General features: G+C 40.7%; 1 protein-coding gene across 3 annotated transcripts; it reads left to right on the top strand.

Annotated features, from left to right (window-relative positions):
• The first annotated feature begins 597 nt into the window (after positions 1-597).
• On the top strand, positions 598-5,784 carry LOC110734471 (type I inositol polyphosphate 5-phosphatase 4-like). Of its 3 annotated transcripts, XM_021914633.1 has the most exons (14): positions 598-1,361; positions 1,482-1,569; positions 1,946-2,014; positions 2,179-2,266; positions 2,360-2,464; positions 2,560-3,178; positions 3,283-3,476; positions 3,593-3,701; positions 3,805-3,953; positions 4,147-4,392; positions 4,462-4,531; positions 4,870-4,946; positions 5,035-5,182; positions 5,283-5,784. In XM_021914633.1, exons 1-10 carry the CDS (start codon positions 1,332-1,334, stop codon positions 4,370-4,372), a joined length of 1,677 nt encoding a protein of 558 aa, XP_021770325.1. In that variant the 5' UTR covers positions 598-1,331; the 3' UTR covers positions 4,373-4,392; positions 4,462-4,531; positions 4,870-4,946; positions 5,035-5,182; positions 5,283-5,784. The 3 variants fall into 3 exon arrangements, with proteins under 3 accessions (XP_021770325.1, XP_021770324.1, XP_021770326.1); XM_021914632.1 differs by lacking the exon at positions 598-1,361 and having other exon boundaries at positions 1,376-1,569; XM_021914634.1 differs by lacking the exons at positions 598-1,361; positions 4,462-4,531; positions 4,870-4,946; positions 5,035-5,182; positions 5,283-5,784 and having other exon boundaries at positions 1,376-1,569; positions 4,127-4,370.
• Positions 5,785-17,242: the final 11,458 nt, after the last annotated feature.

A 17,242-nucleotide genomic window follows, 5' to 3' on the forward strand; every position in this document is an offset into this window, starting at 1 on the left:
TCGGGGTGAGTAAACGGGGTATCCGGTAAAAATTTATAGGAATCAGACTCGAAATTGGTTGGGACCGGGTCCTAAATTCCGGAACCGGCATTGAAATTGGTTTAACCGGGTCCTAAAATTTAGGAATTAGAATTGGAACCACCAGGTACCGGTTCCAGTTCCGAGTACCCACTTATATATGTAATTGTTAAAATATAATACAAATTATAATAATTATTCTGGTTAATTTCATTTTTAGCGTTTAATACTTATATTTATATATAGATTAAGCTATTTGTATTTATGTTAGGTAGTAATAATACTTTTTTATTATACTAACTGTATACATTCAACATATTTTTATTATTTAAAATTTATTTAGTTTAACATATATTGGCTAATTGGGTATTCAAATGGTTCCGGTTCCAAAAAGTTAAAAATTGGAATTGGAACTAATTTTAACCGGATCCTTAATTCATTAGCCAGAATTGAAACTACCGGGTTCAATTTTAATTTCGGACCCACTAATTCTTAACCGATTCTAATTCCAATTCCGAGTATTCGAAATTTTTGCTCACTCCTACTCGTCGGGGCCTGAGATCAGAGTAAAAATGCCTAGAGTGGAAACGAGCCCTCTCTTCTTCAACTGCAGCACTTTATTCTCTCTCCAAAAATTCGATACTTTGCCTAGCTCATAACCAGCATAAGAAGAGGAGATATTACACCCTGCCCTTCTCTTTCTTTATGTTCCCCACATTGTCTTGTTCTTCTTCTCTCAGAATCTCATTGTCATAAATCATAATAATACTATATACTCACTTCGTACTTCATTATTTACTGTCTCAATCCCTCTCTTTCCTCTCTTCATTTGTCTCTTGCTATGTTTCTTCTTCTTCTGTTTTTTCCCCTGTTTTTCCCCCCTTTTTTCTCTTCACTTCAAATTAGATTCAATGACTTCTGTTTTAACCAAATTCCTAACTGGGTTTTCTTTCTTTGACTTCCTTGTTTGAAACCCAGAAACCAATTTGATTTAAAACCTTTATTTTCTTTGTTAGCCTTGATTCCTTTCTCCTCATCATTTTAAGGGAAAAAAATATATACAAGGAAAAGATTGATTTTTTTTTTTTCTCCTTTTTCTTTGTCACATTTCTTGTAAAGATCTTTCAATCATTGGTTTAAGAGTGTAATCTTGATTCTTTTCATCAATCTATTATTGGGAATATTGCACATTTTTCTAATTTCTTCTCATTTTCTAACAAATTTGTTGCATAATAATTTCGAATTTAAGTACCCTAGAAAAAAAAAAATTAAGGGTGTGGGAAGTGTTCTTCCTATATGAGGTACTGAAAACAATGACAGATGGAAGCTCCAAAAAAACCAAGGTTTGTGTGTGTGTTTGTATAAGAAATGTTCATAAATTTTCCCTCTTTCATTATGTGAAAATAGATTTATGAATTTTATTAATGAAGATGTTTTTTTTTTTTATTTCTGCAAAAATACAGCTTTCATGGCCCAAGACATTGGTAAAGAAATGGTTGAATATCAAGAGTAAAGCTGAAGAATTTCATGCGGATGATGTCTTCAATGAAGGTAAATTTTTACCCCATTTCTTTTCAATTAAACCCCCAAGGACCATTATTTGTGCTGAACCACCCTTTTTACCAGGGTAAATTTCTGTATAATTTGATGTTTTTCACATTCTTGTAGACTGCAATTTCATCCTTATGCAGTAATTTCTGAATCAAAAACTGTTTTATTCAATTATTTTTCTTGTTTTATTGTGTCATGTATGAGCTCATATTTGACAGTTAAAGATCCCTAGTTAAGTCCCACCATTTTCCCTTTACAAATGCTCTTTTTCCCTCTCTTTGGGGCTAAGAAATGGGGTTGTTTGATTTCAGAAGTTGAGTGCAAGAATACTATTGCTTTTTAGTCCCTTTTTTATGGGTTATGGTTCTTTTTTCAGGTTGTGATGAAGATTGGAGAAGCAATTACAGGGAGAGAGAGGCATGCACTCTAAAGAAAAGCAAAACAGGTTCAGTATCAATGACATTATATTGCTTTTTGGACCACCCTACTCTTTGAATTTCCAAATATATTCCTATTTTCCAAGAATTACTTTTTCTATTCAAACTTGTGCTTTAATCTCATGATAATTGATCTTGTTCTTATGCTTTTTGTAAATCCTTTTTTTATCAGAAAGATCATATAGGAGGAGTTCTGACCGTGCTCGCCGAATTAAGGTTGATTTAGATAAATCTCAAGTTACTGATGTAGAAAATTATAGGTTAGACTTTAATTTTCCACCAATATGATGTTGTAAATTGTTTGCTTTTTGAGAATTCGTGTTCATTTTTTTTTAATTTTGGTATGGGTGTAGGATATTTGTAGCTACATGGAATGTGGCAGGAAAATCTCCACCTAACCATTTGAATCTTGAAGATTGGCTTCACACATCACCTCCTGCTGACATTTATGTTCTTGGGTGTGTTTTCATCTTCAAACTTCATATTGAGTTCCTAAAATATTTGCATTTTCTTGTAATGTATAAGCCCTTATTGCTGTTTATTTGGATTTTAGCTTTCAGGAAATTGTTCCTCTGAATGCTGGTAATGTTTTGGGTACAGAAGATAATGGTCCTGCTAAAAAGTGGCTATCATTAATTAGGACAACTTTAAACAGTCTTCCTGGTTCAAGTGGTTTCTATCAAACACCTTCTCCAATCCCTGATCCTATTGTAGAGTTAGAAGCCGATTTTGAGGGATCAACAAGGCAAAAGGCCTCCTCATTTTTCCATCGGAGATCATTTCAGTCGCTGAGCCGGAGCATGAGGGTGGACAATGACATGTTGGAGCCCCAACCGCGGCTTGATAGAAGATTCAGCGTTTGTGACCGGGTTATGTCAGGACACAGGGCTAGTGATTATGATCCTAATTACAGATATTGCTCCTCAGATGAAGAAAACAACAATGAATCACCTGTTGTTCCACATTGCTCACCTATGTCCTATTACAATGGATCTAACCCTGGGGAGGACACTGAAAGACAAAGAGGTCAGTCTAGATACTGTTTGGTTGCAAGCAAGCAAATGGTGGGAGTATTTCTCACTGTTTGGGTTAGGAGTGATCTAAGAGATGATGTTCGGAATATGAAAGTATCCTGTGTAGGAAGAGGATTAATGGGATATCTTGGAAACAAGGTACTTGAATGTTTTTGTGAAAAGCGTGCCTTTTATGCTTGAAAGGGTGGTATGATGAAGCAAGAACTCTACTGATGCTGGAACTTGGTTTATAACTTTTGCAGGGTTCGATTTCTATTAGCATGTGTTTGCACCAAACGAGCTTTTGCTTCGTCTGTACTCATCTAACTTCCGGACAAAAGGAGGGCGATGAGCTAAGAAGAAACTCTGATGTCATGGAGATACTTAGGAAGACTAGATTTCCGAGAGTTCCTGGCATGGGAGATGAGCATTCCCCTCAGCACATTATGGACCATGAGTGAGACTTCTTCTCAAGTCTATTACTTATGTATTACTTCTTATTTAGTAGCTTTGGCAAATGGCAGCTCATTGAGTCATTGGCCAACTTGTGATGTGTGTTAAATTTCATTGCAGTCGAGTCATTTGGCTTGGGGATTTAAATTACCGAATTGCACTATCCTACCGAACTGCCAAGGCTCTTGTTGAGATGAGAAACTGGAAAGCCCTGCTACAGAAGGATCAGGTATGTTTCTGAATTACAAAGCATCTGGTTTTGTCAGAGATTATTTTCTGCATATGCAGAATAATACTTGGTCTGAATACTGAAGCGTTTGTGTTATATGCAGTTGCGCATTGAACAGAGACAGGGTCGTGTTTTTGAGGGATGGAATGAAGGAAAGATATACTTCCCTCCTACATACAAGTATTCCCATAACTCGGATAGATATGCAGGTGCTGATACTCATCAAAAAGAGAAACGAAGAACTCCTGCATGGTAAATCTTATGTATATTTTCATATTGTATACTTTTGCCTAATGACACTGATATGTTTTGTACAAACCCAAAGAACATTAAAGAGGAATTATATTATAGAAGTCTTGTTAATTAATATTATGTCCAATATACATTTGTTGAGTAGACATGTGAGGATTATAACATCTGATTAGGCTGTTGATTGCCTGTGAAGGTGTGATCGTATCTTATGGTATGGGAAGGGCCTCCGTCAACTATCCTATGTGCGCGGTGAATCAAGGTTCTCGGATCATAGGCCAGTTTACAGCGTTTTTTTGGCTGAGGTAGAGTCTCTCAGTCGAGGCAGAATCAGGAAAAGTATGAGCTGCTCCAGTGCTCGTATAGAAGTGGAAGAGCTATTGCCACAAACACCTGGATACACAGGATTCAATTTCTACTAAAGGGATTGATTTTCAATCAGGTAATCTCTTTTCTTTGAGGCATCTTAATATCACTTTCAAATCCTGAAAGTACCTGAACTTCTGTGCAGAAATACGTGTCGCAAACAATGATAAGGTTGTTCCATGAATAGGTGGACATTACAAAAGAACCTTTGAAAGGTAGGTTACCAAAATAACAAAAGCAATACAATCACTTTGCAACAATCTTATCTTTGATTTTCCTGCTATGCATCTGTTTCATCCTTCTGATGTTGTCAATCGCTTTATACTCCGTATCACATTTTCAACTTAGCATTTTTAGCATGACCCCGTCGTCGTACGCACCCTTAGGAGGATACAAGCAAATTATAGTACTCATGTCTTTGAATTTAGTTGATCTTTTCCTCATTAATAGCATATTTGCACAATTTCCTTTTTTCCTCATATTTCACCCATAAGTCAAATTTGTGTCCAAATTTCTAAAGTAACATCTTGGTTTTGGTCCCCCTAATATGTAGGTAGTGGAACTGTTGCAATGGGTAATAAGTATAATGGTTGATAGTGACATGTTACCATCTTCCTTCCCCCAAAAAAGGTTAGTTCTTTTATTGCTGTTATTCTTCTTCACTTGTGTATTTTTTTCCTTTGTCTAATTCTCTTTGTTCTCCCATAATTTTCTTCAGAAAACACAGGTACTCTTAACCTGTAATACTTTGGTGATTCCTTGTTACTAACCCCACAAGTCTGCAACTTACCATTCTTTTCCACTGCCATTCAACCCTTGGCATATGCAGTTATGCACATAGTTTGAATCAAACAATAGCTGTAACGGTGAGTTAAACGACGCATTGGACTAATCTCTGCCAAATTTCACCCTTTTGTGTATTAGTAAAATTTAAGCTAACTTGTGAATCTACTTGATTTTATGCAGGGTAATGTTGGCTCTATTCAAACTTGCCTATGAGCCACTGTCGTTTTGACACGGAATTACTATTCATTCTTGTAAAACAAGTATAGGAGAAGTGGATATGAGATGACAATAACTAATTAGACTCGAGAAATTGCCCTATAGAGTATTGACATTTTACACTTGTTAGTTTCCTAACTGCTAGGCAATTAGCCAGACTTTTACGATTTTAAGTGTAGAGTAGATTGAAGGCGAACATAATCATTGTAGAGATTGTTCAATTATATCATTTAAGTACTGTATAAAACTATAGATCAGATTTAAGGAGATGGGGATGTGGGGTGACAATCATTTATTGGACAGAAATACAAAGTAAAAGAGCAAAGAAAAATAATTGGAAAATTTGATTGATCTATAAGCTACTTTTTACCCCCCTCATCCTTTTTCTTTTTTCAGTAGTTGTTCTGATCCTTCTTTTATCTACTACTGTTGATGATTTTACTGGCTAAGAGAAAAATACAAAAAAGAAGTGATTTTTAATTATTTGTCTTCATATGCAGAGCTTTGCTCCAATTTTCATGCTTTCTTTTGTGATTTCTTTTTGTAATGTAAGTTAAAATTGATGAAGGTTAAAAAGAATCTACTTATTAAACACACATCATACTTCATGGCTATTGTCAGCTTCTTACAGAGATGTCATTATATGGAGCTATAATAAGGAACATGAAAAGAACACAAAAAAAAAGGGTTTTATCTTCATATTTAGGCAATTATGTGATGATTTTATCTTATTTTATTTTGTTATGTTCCATTTTTGAGAATTGACTTTCTAATCCAAAACTTAAGTTGGGACAATTTGAAAGCTAGTTTTATACATGTACTTATGGTACAAATGTGGATTTTAGACATGTTGAAATAATTTCCTTAATTCTAATCACGTCAATCCAATTGTTTCTAGATTTTAACGAAGACATTAAGTTTAAGGTTTCTGATTATACCCTTTTGAGTGGTTTGTTTTTAATTTCATTGTTATAAAATTGAAACCGCCCAGCTATACTATCATGTACTCATGTGGGATAAAATACAATTACAATAAAGTAACAGATGTAACTATTTATTCTGTTGTACTCGCGTTTATAATTTTATAAAGATTGAGTGTTACACAATATTTACAGTCGAATACGAGCAATAGTTATTATATCGTGTTCGATCAGCCTATTTTTCTTTGTTTTAAATATAATAATTTCAGTTCACCAAAAAAAAAAAAAAATATATATATATATATATATATATATATATATAATATAGTAATTTCAAATTAGCTCAACTTGCTATATCCAAATTATACCGATAATTATTTTTTTTTCAAAAGTGAAACTTTTAGCATTTGAGGTGAAAGATGAAAATACCTAAACAAACTTTCATCAATTCATCAATAAAAGTATGGATACACAAGTACTACTTCTAATTTTTGTAGGTTAAAATTCGTAGTAGGAAAATAGGAATGGTAAAATGAAGACAAAAAGAAGAAAAACACCCTTAAAGAATGGGGTTTTGTTTCGAAGGACATGTCGCAGTCTCACTTGCTAATAGAATTCTGTGCACACTTTATCATTAGACCATGTTGATTTGTATACGTGGCATTTGACAAGATATTTTTGTGGGTCCAAAGATTCTTATTGGTCATTAGTTTGGCCAATTCTCCAGCTGGCACCTGTGCCCCCCTCAGAGATTGTCTACTTTTACTCCGTACATGTAGTAGACTTATACGGTACGAGTACTGTATTTGTATTTGATTTTGGTTTTATGGATTTCCTACTTAGATTTTGTTTATACAAATATATAAATCAAAAAAATTATTTCATACTCCATATAAGGATTTTTTACTCACATCATATTCTCTTCATCTCTTGGAAGAATATTGAGAAAAATAATTATCTCAAATTAGTCAAATAAACATTTAATTATTACTGTATAATTATTTACAATCTTAATTAACTATTTACCCATGTTATTATTTTAGTTAAACATTGTCTCTGTCCTTTAATGCTCTCTTGATATACTACAATATTGTCAATATTTTATGGCACAGTGTAATAGTGATTGATTATTAACAACAAAGGAGCTAGTGGACTAATAGGTATAAATACATTGAATGTTCAATTTAGATATAAAGCGCTACATATAAGAATTTATGTATTCTAATAATAATACAGAATAGTATATATATTATTCCGTACATTTCACCCTATGTAGAGCTAGTTTTATGGAGTATAGAGTAGCTAGTAATTGAGCTTATTGTTTAAACATATAGGTTAAACATATAGGTTAAAAGAGACAACGCAAGACAAATGAAGAATATAGAGTAAAGTAGGATAAGTGCAAATTCCAAAGCTAACCTAAATTTTGGTTAAGCCGACATAAAATGGACGTTGTTGAATGTTAATAGTAAAGGAGAATCTAGCAAAACCTGGTTTTGTTAGACCATATGTGACTTGGATTCATACTTGTCTACCCCCCCCCCCCCCCCCACCCCCCCAATTTTATCAAAATTTTTCTTTTTAAGAAATCCAGAATTTCTTTAGAATTTTCAGTGGCAGCCTCGATTTTGTTTAGTAATAGGATTATCCTTTTGCTTTCTAGTAATAATTCATTATGTGTCAAACTTACCCTTGTTAAAAAGGTGCAATTTTACTAATTCACCTTTTTATTGCTTTAAAGTTTAAACGTTCAAATTGAAACGTTGTATAGTATGGAGTATATTACTACGGAGTAGTATTTATTGGAGTATGCTACATTATATTACTCGTACGTATTAAGTATTTTAGCTTGTCGCTTGAGCACATAATTACTATCCTAGGCCTCTTAAAGATTGTTAGGCTTAACTTTAAATTCATGGTCTCCAAAATACTACTTAAATTATTCATACAAGTATATCATACCTTGGGCCTGTATGAATAAAAGATTATACATAGTATAAAAGTTATAGCTTATATCTTTATGTGTACTATTAGAAAATGAATCATTAGATTCGTTTTGCTGCATTTGATTGAAATGAGCAATGAAAATTCATACAAAATGGTAAGAATGAATTGCAATTTCTGTATGTTAACCAAACAAATCAAAGCAATTTTATAATGATACAAGTGTAGTAATTTCCTTTCGGACCAATGCAACCAACCAACGTACATACTAATCTATGTTGACTACTCATATAGTCGTAATTTTATACGAAATCTTTAAAGGGCCCCCTAAAAATGTTAATAAATTTTAGATCAAAGTATTATTTAGCCATTATTGAAACCATAAATTAATAAAGAACCGTAGAGGGCCTAGTATAGGCTCAAGTCACTCAGTGTTATTATTGATTGTCCATTATTTGCCTCAACTAAAATATGCTTGCTCATGATATAGGGTAGAGTACTTGAATAAAATAATAACTTCATAGAATCACAAGGTATAGTTGCCCCACTATGAAGTATGAACCTATTAATCATTGAGTGGTTCCTAAACCCTTCATTTGGTTTAATGATATAATTAAAGATATGACTTGATCATCATAATTAGCTTAATCATCCATTATTGCTGAATGGTGCTGCTTGAGAACAATACAACACACTACCTATCATACATGGAAAATACTACATACTCTCGATCTTTGTATTCAAGCCCTGTATTCATTTTTACTTCCGCGAAATGTTATGAAAAGAGAAATGTATATAATATACGAATGCTTAATGTTTAAGTGAAGTTGTAATCTTCATGAATACAAATAGAAACGAGACAATGTTTATCAGCAACCTTAAAAGTAATTTGGACAAATAATAATAAGTGTAATAAAAATGTGTGATTTTAATTGCGTTGCAGAGCCAGCAGAGGTCATAGTCTATGTCACCTACTCACAATCAATCAAAATATAAATATGTGAATGCTATTTAATTTTTGGATCGTGTTGATGTTATGCAACATACATGTATAGTAGGAGTCATCTAATTAGTTAGTACGAGGGCTAATTAGCGCTTACGCATACATAATTGCATATATGTGACCATTCACGTGGTAGGATCATTCACATCTCCAATTTTTATGCATTTATTTATATGCACGTGATGATCACGTGAATCATGGACCAGAAGGGGACTATTCTATTGCTATACCAGTTTATGAGATTTTGTAAAATGAATGATGCGCCTATTTTTTTTTAGAAAAATTAATTAAGCAAAAGTTTGTTTACTTCAAAAATTATTTTAATTATCTTCCTCGTAGGGAAAGTAGTAGTCTAGTACAGTGAGGACCAAGCAATGAAGTAATGTTGAGTGAAACTCAGACTATGTGATTATTAATCTTTTGTTCACCTTATTTTTATATCTAAATCTAATATCTATATTAAATTATTAATTTATATGATAATTATATACTGGTCATAATGGCTCTTTGTGATTGGCTCTATCTATTCACGTACTTTTTTTTTTTTTTTTTTTTTTTTTTTTTTTAATGTGAAAAATAATTTTCTTATTTTTTAAATTCATTTATAATTTGAAAATCATTTATTGTTGTTTGGGTCCAATTTAGTCCAATTGGGCCTGGTCACTGAATGATCCAATTAAAAGCCCAAGGCAAAGGTTCAACTCTCCAAATATGCTAAAGTCAAAAATCAACATCCTCAAAGCCATGTCAAGGTCAGTCAACGGCCCAATCAGCTTGGCCCAGCCCAACTGATTTCCGGGCCCAATCCGCCTCCTTCATTAGCCAAGGTATAAAAGCCAACAATTTGGTCAACTCTTGGTAAGACGAAGACAAAGACAATAAAGCCTCAAGCAACTAAACTCTTGCACAGCTTTCTCTCTCTAATATACTGACTTAAGCATCGGAGGGGCCTTCCTCGGCGTCCCCCCGAGGCTAGTTTACGTGTATTTGTTGTGCAGGAAACCCTCGGCTCCTGCGTCGTTCGGACCGAGACCAAGTTCCCTCAAGATAAAAGGATCTTCCGAGATTCGATTGTTTTCATCCGAAACAATTTGGCGCCGTCTGTGGGGAACGCTACTAAATTTCGCGTCAGTCATCAAACACTCCGGCAGTCGCCATGACTAAGAGTGGAAAGAGTTCCAAGAAGGCTAAGAAGGGAGGAGGCCGGATTACGGTGAGGGAACGCCAGCCGGTTTATCCCTCCCCGGAGCAAGCTTCTTCCGAATCGGAGGCCCCCATTTCTCCGGAAAGGGGAGCCTCAAGAGGTCCTAGCCTCCAGGAGGAGAACACCTCGCACCACACTCGGCAGCCGGGGCCATCCCCGAGACCGAGTGGCTCAGGTGCGAGGAACTCCCCGCCGCGCCATAGCGTGCAATCCAGGTCACATCCGCAGGAGACTCCTCCCTCCGGACCCTCCACCGAGGAAGTGGCCAGAGCAGTGGCCATCTGCATGGAGTTCCTTAAAGCTCAAGGGGCTCCAATCCAGATGCCTGATGATCACCAGCCGAGAAACCTGAAAAGGAGGATCGGTCAGGATGATGGTGGACAAGTTCCACCACATAGACAGCTCGGCCAGAGGTGGCGAGGGGACACCCGAAACTCCAGTAAGGAGAGGAGGAGGAACCCTCAACCCTCTGACCACTCTGAAGCTCAGAATTCTATGGGGCCCTCCAAGGACCCGGAATTCGCCCGCCGAAGCATTCACGAACGCTTGGGTTCGAGGGAGGTGAGTGTGCATAGCCGCCTCACCTTCCCAGAGGATACCGGACCCCACCCAACCTTGTCTCAGCCGGGGACGAAAACCACTTCCACCTCTGAGAGAGGAGGGAGCGAGGTCCCTGAGGCTGGGTACAAGGGGAAGGCGGTCATGGTTCCATCGAACTCGCCCTTCCAGAAGTGGATTCTGGAAGAGCATGTGCCAACGGTCAAAATCCCGGCACATATTACTTACGATGGTACCTCAGATCCTAAGGATCACATTGCCTCTTACGAGGGGCACATGTATCTGAACCCGAGGTCTGAGGCTACCTGGTGTAAATACTTTCCTACGACCCTCAAAGGTGTTGCCCAATCCTGGATCACCAAAGGGCTCAAGGAAGGCTCCATAACCGGTTGGAACGACCTCTCCAACAAGTTCAAGAGCAAATTCTCTACGGCCAACCGCCGAGAGAAGACCACTGCAGAGCTAATGAGTCTGCAGCAGGCGGAGGACGAGAGCCTCCGCGACTATCTGACTCGCTTCAGCAACGAGTCATCCGGAATCACAAGCCTGGATCAAGGCCTGGCCGTGTTCGCGCTACGGAACGGCCTCCAAGCTGGAAAGTTCCTGGACTTCATGGTCATGCATCCCCCGCAGACCCTGGAGGAAGCCTTGGAAGCATCGGATAGGTTCATCCGAGCCGAGGAGTGGAACAGATCCAGGTCTCAGTCTCGTCCGAGAATTGAGAAGCCGAAAGGGCAGCAGCCCGAAGTCTCGGCGCAGAGGAAAGGGAAGGCTAAGGCCTCAGAACCGTCCTCTGCTGCCGAGCCGAAGAAGGAAAGACACTTTCCCTACACGGGAAGGTACGATTCATACACTCCACTCTCCCTTCCCCGTGCTAAGATTTTCAGCACGACGAAGGACGAGGGGAGATTCAAAAAACCTCGTCCATTGCCTCCCTGGCATCAGACGAGGGGAAAGGACCAGTGGTGCGAGTTCCATGACTCATCAGGACATCGCACCGAGGACTGCGTCCAGCTGAAGGACCAGATTGAGGATCTGGTCCGCAAGGGGTACCTGAGCCAATACCTCGCGGACAGGCGCGAGGAGAAAAAAGCTGAAAAAGATTCTCGGCAGGACCTCAACTTCGCTCGGAAGAAGGATAAGGGACCTCAGGGCAAGGAGTCCCTCGACATCCTGGTTATTTCCGGGGGAATCTCGCAAGGCACAGCCAAACGCCAACTGAGGGGTCTAACCCATCAGATTCATCAGGCTGAGCTTCGGCAGTCCCAATCACCGGCGCCGAACATCCTGTTCACAGCCGAAGACTGTGAGGGGGTGGTATACCCCCACGATGACCCCCTAGTAATCATTCTGGGCATCGCCAACCGCAACGTCTGGCGGACCCTCGTCGACGGCGGTAGCGGGGCGAACATCCTCTTCCGAGGAGCGTTCGACCAGCTGAGGATGGGAGCCGAGCACCTGGCCCCCGCACCCTACCCGGTGTCTGGATTCAACGGCTCTTCCTCGTATCCTGACGGGAAGATTACACTTCCTGTCACCATCGGCGAAGGCCGAGCAGCTAGGAATATCATGGCCGAATTTTTGGTCGTAGATGCTCCATCTGCATACAACGTGATCATGGGGAGACCCCTCATTCACGGCATTCAAGGAGTCGTCTCCACGTATCATCAAATCATGATATACGTTTCAGACGAGGGACGCTCCGAGAAAATAAAGGGCAGTCAAAAAGAAGCCCGCCGATGCAATCACCTCAAGCCATCCACGTCTCGCCGAGGCGACCGTGGCGATGGGGAGGAAAAGCACCGGGACCGAAACGCCAAAAAGCCGAGAGGCTCAGACGTTTCGGCTAATGAAGCCCCAGACAACGAGAAATCTGATGGGGGCCAAAAGGCTGACTCCGCCTCAGAGCCGAACGACTCTGATGGCCAGCCGCGGTCAGGAAAGTCTGCTAATATTGATAGCAGGCCGGAATTCGAGGAATCCAACTCTAAGAGCATGGAGACGGATGACCTGACCGAGTCAATAGAACTGACCGTAGGAGATCCGAACAGATGTGTTAGCATCGGGTCGTCACTGGAGCCAGACACCCGTGCGGCACTCGTCCAACTCCTACGGGCCAGTGGAGACGTGTTCGCCTTCTCAGCCGCAGAAATGCCCGGGATTGATCCGGACTTCGTCTCCCATAGGCTTAATGTCGACCCCTCCAGTCGACCCATTAAGCAGAAAAAGCGGAACTACTCCGCCGAAAAGAACCAGAACATCGCAGCTGAGGTCGATAAGCTCCTAGATGCTGGGTTCATTGAACCCTGTCAGTATCCGGAGTGGCTGGCCAATGTTGTAATGGTTCAGAAGGCAAATGGTAACTGGAGGATGTGCGTTGACTTCACGGACCTGAATAGGGCATGTCCCAAGGACTCCTATCCGCTGCCGAGGATCGACCAACTGGTCGACTCGACAAGCGGGCATGCTCTGCTCAGTTTCATGGACGCATTCTCGGGATACCATCAGATCTTCATGCACCCCGAGGACCGAGCTAAAACAGCGTTCATAACAAGTTCCGGGTTGTACAATTACAGAATGATGCCCTTCGGATTGAAAAATGCGGGGGCAACATATCAGAGGTTGGTTGATCAGGTTTTCGCCGAGCAAAAAGGCCGAAACATGGAGGTTTATGTTGACGACTCAATCGTCAAAAGCATAAAAGAAAAAGATCATGTCACGGACCTAGCCGAAACCTTCGCCACCCTCAGAAAATACAAAATGAAGCTGAATCCGAAGAAATGTGTCTTCGGCGTGAAGTCAGGCAAGTTCCTCGGCTTCATGGTCAGCAAGAGGGGGATTGATGCAAACCCCGCCAAAGTACAAGCTGCTTTAGACCTCCCCGAGCCGAAGACAAAAAGGGATATTCAGCGTCTAGCCGGGAGAATGGCTGCCTTGTCCAGGTTCATCTCACGAGCCTCAGACAAAGGGCTCCCTTTCTTCAAGGCGCTGAAGCTCCAAAATTCAAAAGGCATTGAATGGGGAGACGAACAAAAGTCAGCCTTTCAGCAGCTCCGTGAACACCTGGCTCAACTCCCAACACTGGCAAGGCCAGTCGTAGGAGACATCCTATACTTATACGTGGCGGTCAGTCCAGCCACGGTAAGCGCGGTGCTGCTAAGGGAAGAAGAAAAAGTTCAACAGCCGATCTATTTCGTCAGCCACACCCTGACGGATGCCGAGACGCGCTACCCATTGTTAGAAAAAGTGGCTTATGCAGTGGTGGTGGCTGCTCGGAAGTTGCGACCCTATTTTGATTCTCATCAAATAGCGGTTCTAACTGATCAGCCGTTAGAGAAAGTCCTCGGCAAGGTTGAAAAATCCGGTAGACTAGCAAAGTGGGCTTTCGAGCTCACCGAGTTCAGTATCGGTTATCAGCCGAGAACAGCCATCAAGGCGCAAGCCTTGGCAGACTTCTTGGCCGAGTGCTCCTATCAGGAGACTCTGGATGCAAGGAGGAAAATCTGGACCGTCTTCACGGATGGGTCCTCCACCGTGAACGGTTCGGGGGCAGGGGTCGTCATTACCTCTCCCGAAGGCAAAACCTTCGAGTATGCACTAAAATTTTCATTCAAAGCCTCTAACAACGAGGCCGAATATGAAGCAGCCATTGCTGGCTTAGACCTGTGCATATCGTTGGAAGCCGAGCATGTCTACCTCAAGACAGATTCTCAGCTGGTCGCCAATCAGATCCGGGGGGAGTATGAGGCTAAAGAGCCTTCAATGGCAGCTTACCTCACAAGGATCAAATCGACAATTGCGAAGCTGAGATCTTTCGAAGTAGAGCTGATCCCAAGGGGTCAAAATGCTCAAGCGGACGCACTCTCCAAACTTGCAAGCTCAACTCTGACTGAGTTAAGCCGTTCTGTCTATGTGGAGGTGCGCCGAGAAAAGAGTGTAGCCGAAGCAATATCAATCTACTGCGCTGCACTCGAGCCGAGCTGGATGGATGACATCCTGGCTTATAAACTCAGGGACGAGCTCCCCGAGGATAGGAATTCGGCCTCCAAGATAAAGCGGATCAGTTCACGATTCCTCGTCTTCGGCGGCCAACTCCTCAGAAAATCCTTCTCCGCTCCATTGTTGAAATGCGTGGGTCCAACGGATGCCGACTATATTCTCCGAGAGATTCACCTCGGCATCTGCGGAAACCACATAGGAGGGAGAACCTTAGCCCACAAAGCTCTCAGGGCAGGGTATTTTTGGCCTACAATGATCTCGGATGCAAAGAACATGGTCAGAAAATGCGAGAAATGCCAAAAATTTGCACCGGTAATCCATCGGCCATGCCTAGATCTCCAGCCAATTCTTAATCCTCTTCCATTTGCGCAATGGGGGTTGGATATTCTGGGACCCTTTCCCGAGGCCCCATACAAAAGAAAGTGGCTGATAGTCGGAATCGACTATTTCAGCAAATGGATTGAAGCGGAAGCTGCTTCAAGCATATCTGAGCAAACTGTCAGACAGTTCATCTGGCAGAACATCAATAACTCGGTTCGGCATCCCAAAAGTTTTTGTGTTCGACCACGGCAGACAGTTTGACAACCTGCCCTTGCGCCGATACACTGATCAATTCGGGATAAAATTGGCTTACTCCGCGGTTTGCCACCCTCAGAGTAATGGCCAAGCCGAAGCCGCAAATAAACAGATCCTTAACGCTCTCAGAAAAAGAGTAGAGGATCAAAAGTCCAAGTGGGTAGAGGAACTTCCGGGAACCCTCTGGTCACTCCGGACAACCGAGAAGGAGGCAACGGGGCATTCACCTTTTCAGCTGGTGTATGGATCCGAAGCAGTGCTTCCAGTGGAAGTGGGCTCAGAAAGCCTACGAGTGAATCTCTTCTCAGCCGAGGAAAATGAGCAGCTCATGAAAGAGTCCCTCGACTTCCTTGACGAGATTAGAGATCTAGCCCGAGAAAGGATGGCTGCACACAAGCTCAGAATGAGCAAGTCCTACAACCGAAGAGTCTATCAACGACCTCTCAGAGTTGGGGATTTAGTTCTGAGGAATGCTGCAGCTGTTCAAAAAAAGTCGCATTCATGGCAAACTCTCAGCATCTTGGGAGGGACCTTATGAAATTTATCAAGAGCTTCAGCCCGGTACCTTCAGACTCAAACAAATGGATGGCACCGAGCTGAAAAACCATTGGAATGCCGATGTGCTCAAAAAATACTATGTGTAAATCCTTCGGATAGTACAATCCATGTAAGTACACTGATTTTGTTTGTAAAAAGGCCATCGAGCCAGTATTCATTCAGATTGCGTGTATTCTTTAAGTCTTTATGCTTTCTACGGTTTTTCAAAAATTCAAGGTTTCATTCGGCGCTGTCCGGGGTATTGCATAATGATGCCTTGTACCTCGGCAAGCCGTAAAACCTGCCAAAAAAGGATACAAGCCCGAAGTATTGCATAGTGATGCCTTGTACTTCGGAGAATCTGTTCCTTTGGGCAAAAAGGCCATAGACTTATCCGAAACATAGCCTAAAAAAATAGGAACTGATAAAGCCCCGAAGTATTGCATAGTGATGCCTTGTACTTCGGATGAATCAGTTCCGGGTGGTAGTTGCAACTCTGAAGTATTGCATGATGATGCCTCGTACTTCAGATAAACTGCTGCCCCGGCATGGTGTTTCGGATAGTTGTTCCCTTGGATGAATTGAAGAAAGTGTCACAAGAGTACCATCTCTAGAGTGAAAACTCTCAGGTGGGAAATCAGTACTTTAAAAACAGATGTAGAAAATAAAGCAAAGTGTTCAAAGATCCTCGGCTTAGCCGAGAAAAATTATCAGCCATTCCAGAATTCAAAAGACCTCATCTTCAGATTTCTGGGGGGGCAGAGGGAAATAGAGAAATGGCACAACTGATCTAATGCCCTTCAGCTCAGCCGAAGTTTGATACTTATGTCAGTTTTTTTCACAAGTTGAAAACATCCGAGTACAAACGGCAAAAAGAAGTCTCAGCAGAAATGATTCTCGCTAGCCGAAGTTCTGCACTTAGCAAATATTTGAAAGATCATTCAAAGAAAGCAGTAAAGTGCGAAGACTGGTAAAGCGAAGGAAAAAAATACACAAGAAAGCTGAGAAAGTGAACTTCTTTGAAATAAAAATGTTGAATTACAAAAATAGTCGGCAGCCGCCCACAAGCGGAAAATAACAGCTGCCGAAATACGTACAGGCAAAATAAAAATATAATAAGCTGTTGTACGATAAGGCAAGCTGAAGCAAAAAAAAACAAAAGGCAAAAATTCAGAAAGCGGCA

Source organism: Chenopodium quinoa, unplaced genomic scaffold, assembly GCF_001683475.1.
Source record: "Chenopodium quinoa cultivar QQ74 unplaced genomic scaffold, ASM168347v1, whole genome shotgun sequence".
In the NCBI taxonomy this organism is placed as follows: domain Eukaryota; kingdom Viridiplantae; phylum Streptophyta; class Magnoliopsida; order Caryophyllales; family Amaranthaceae; genus Chenopodium; species Chenopodium quinoa.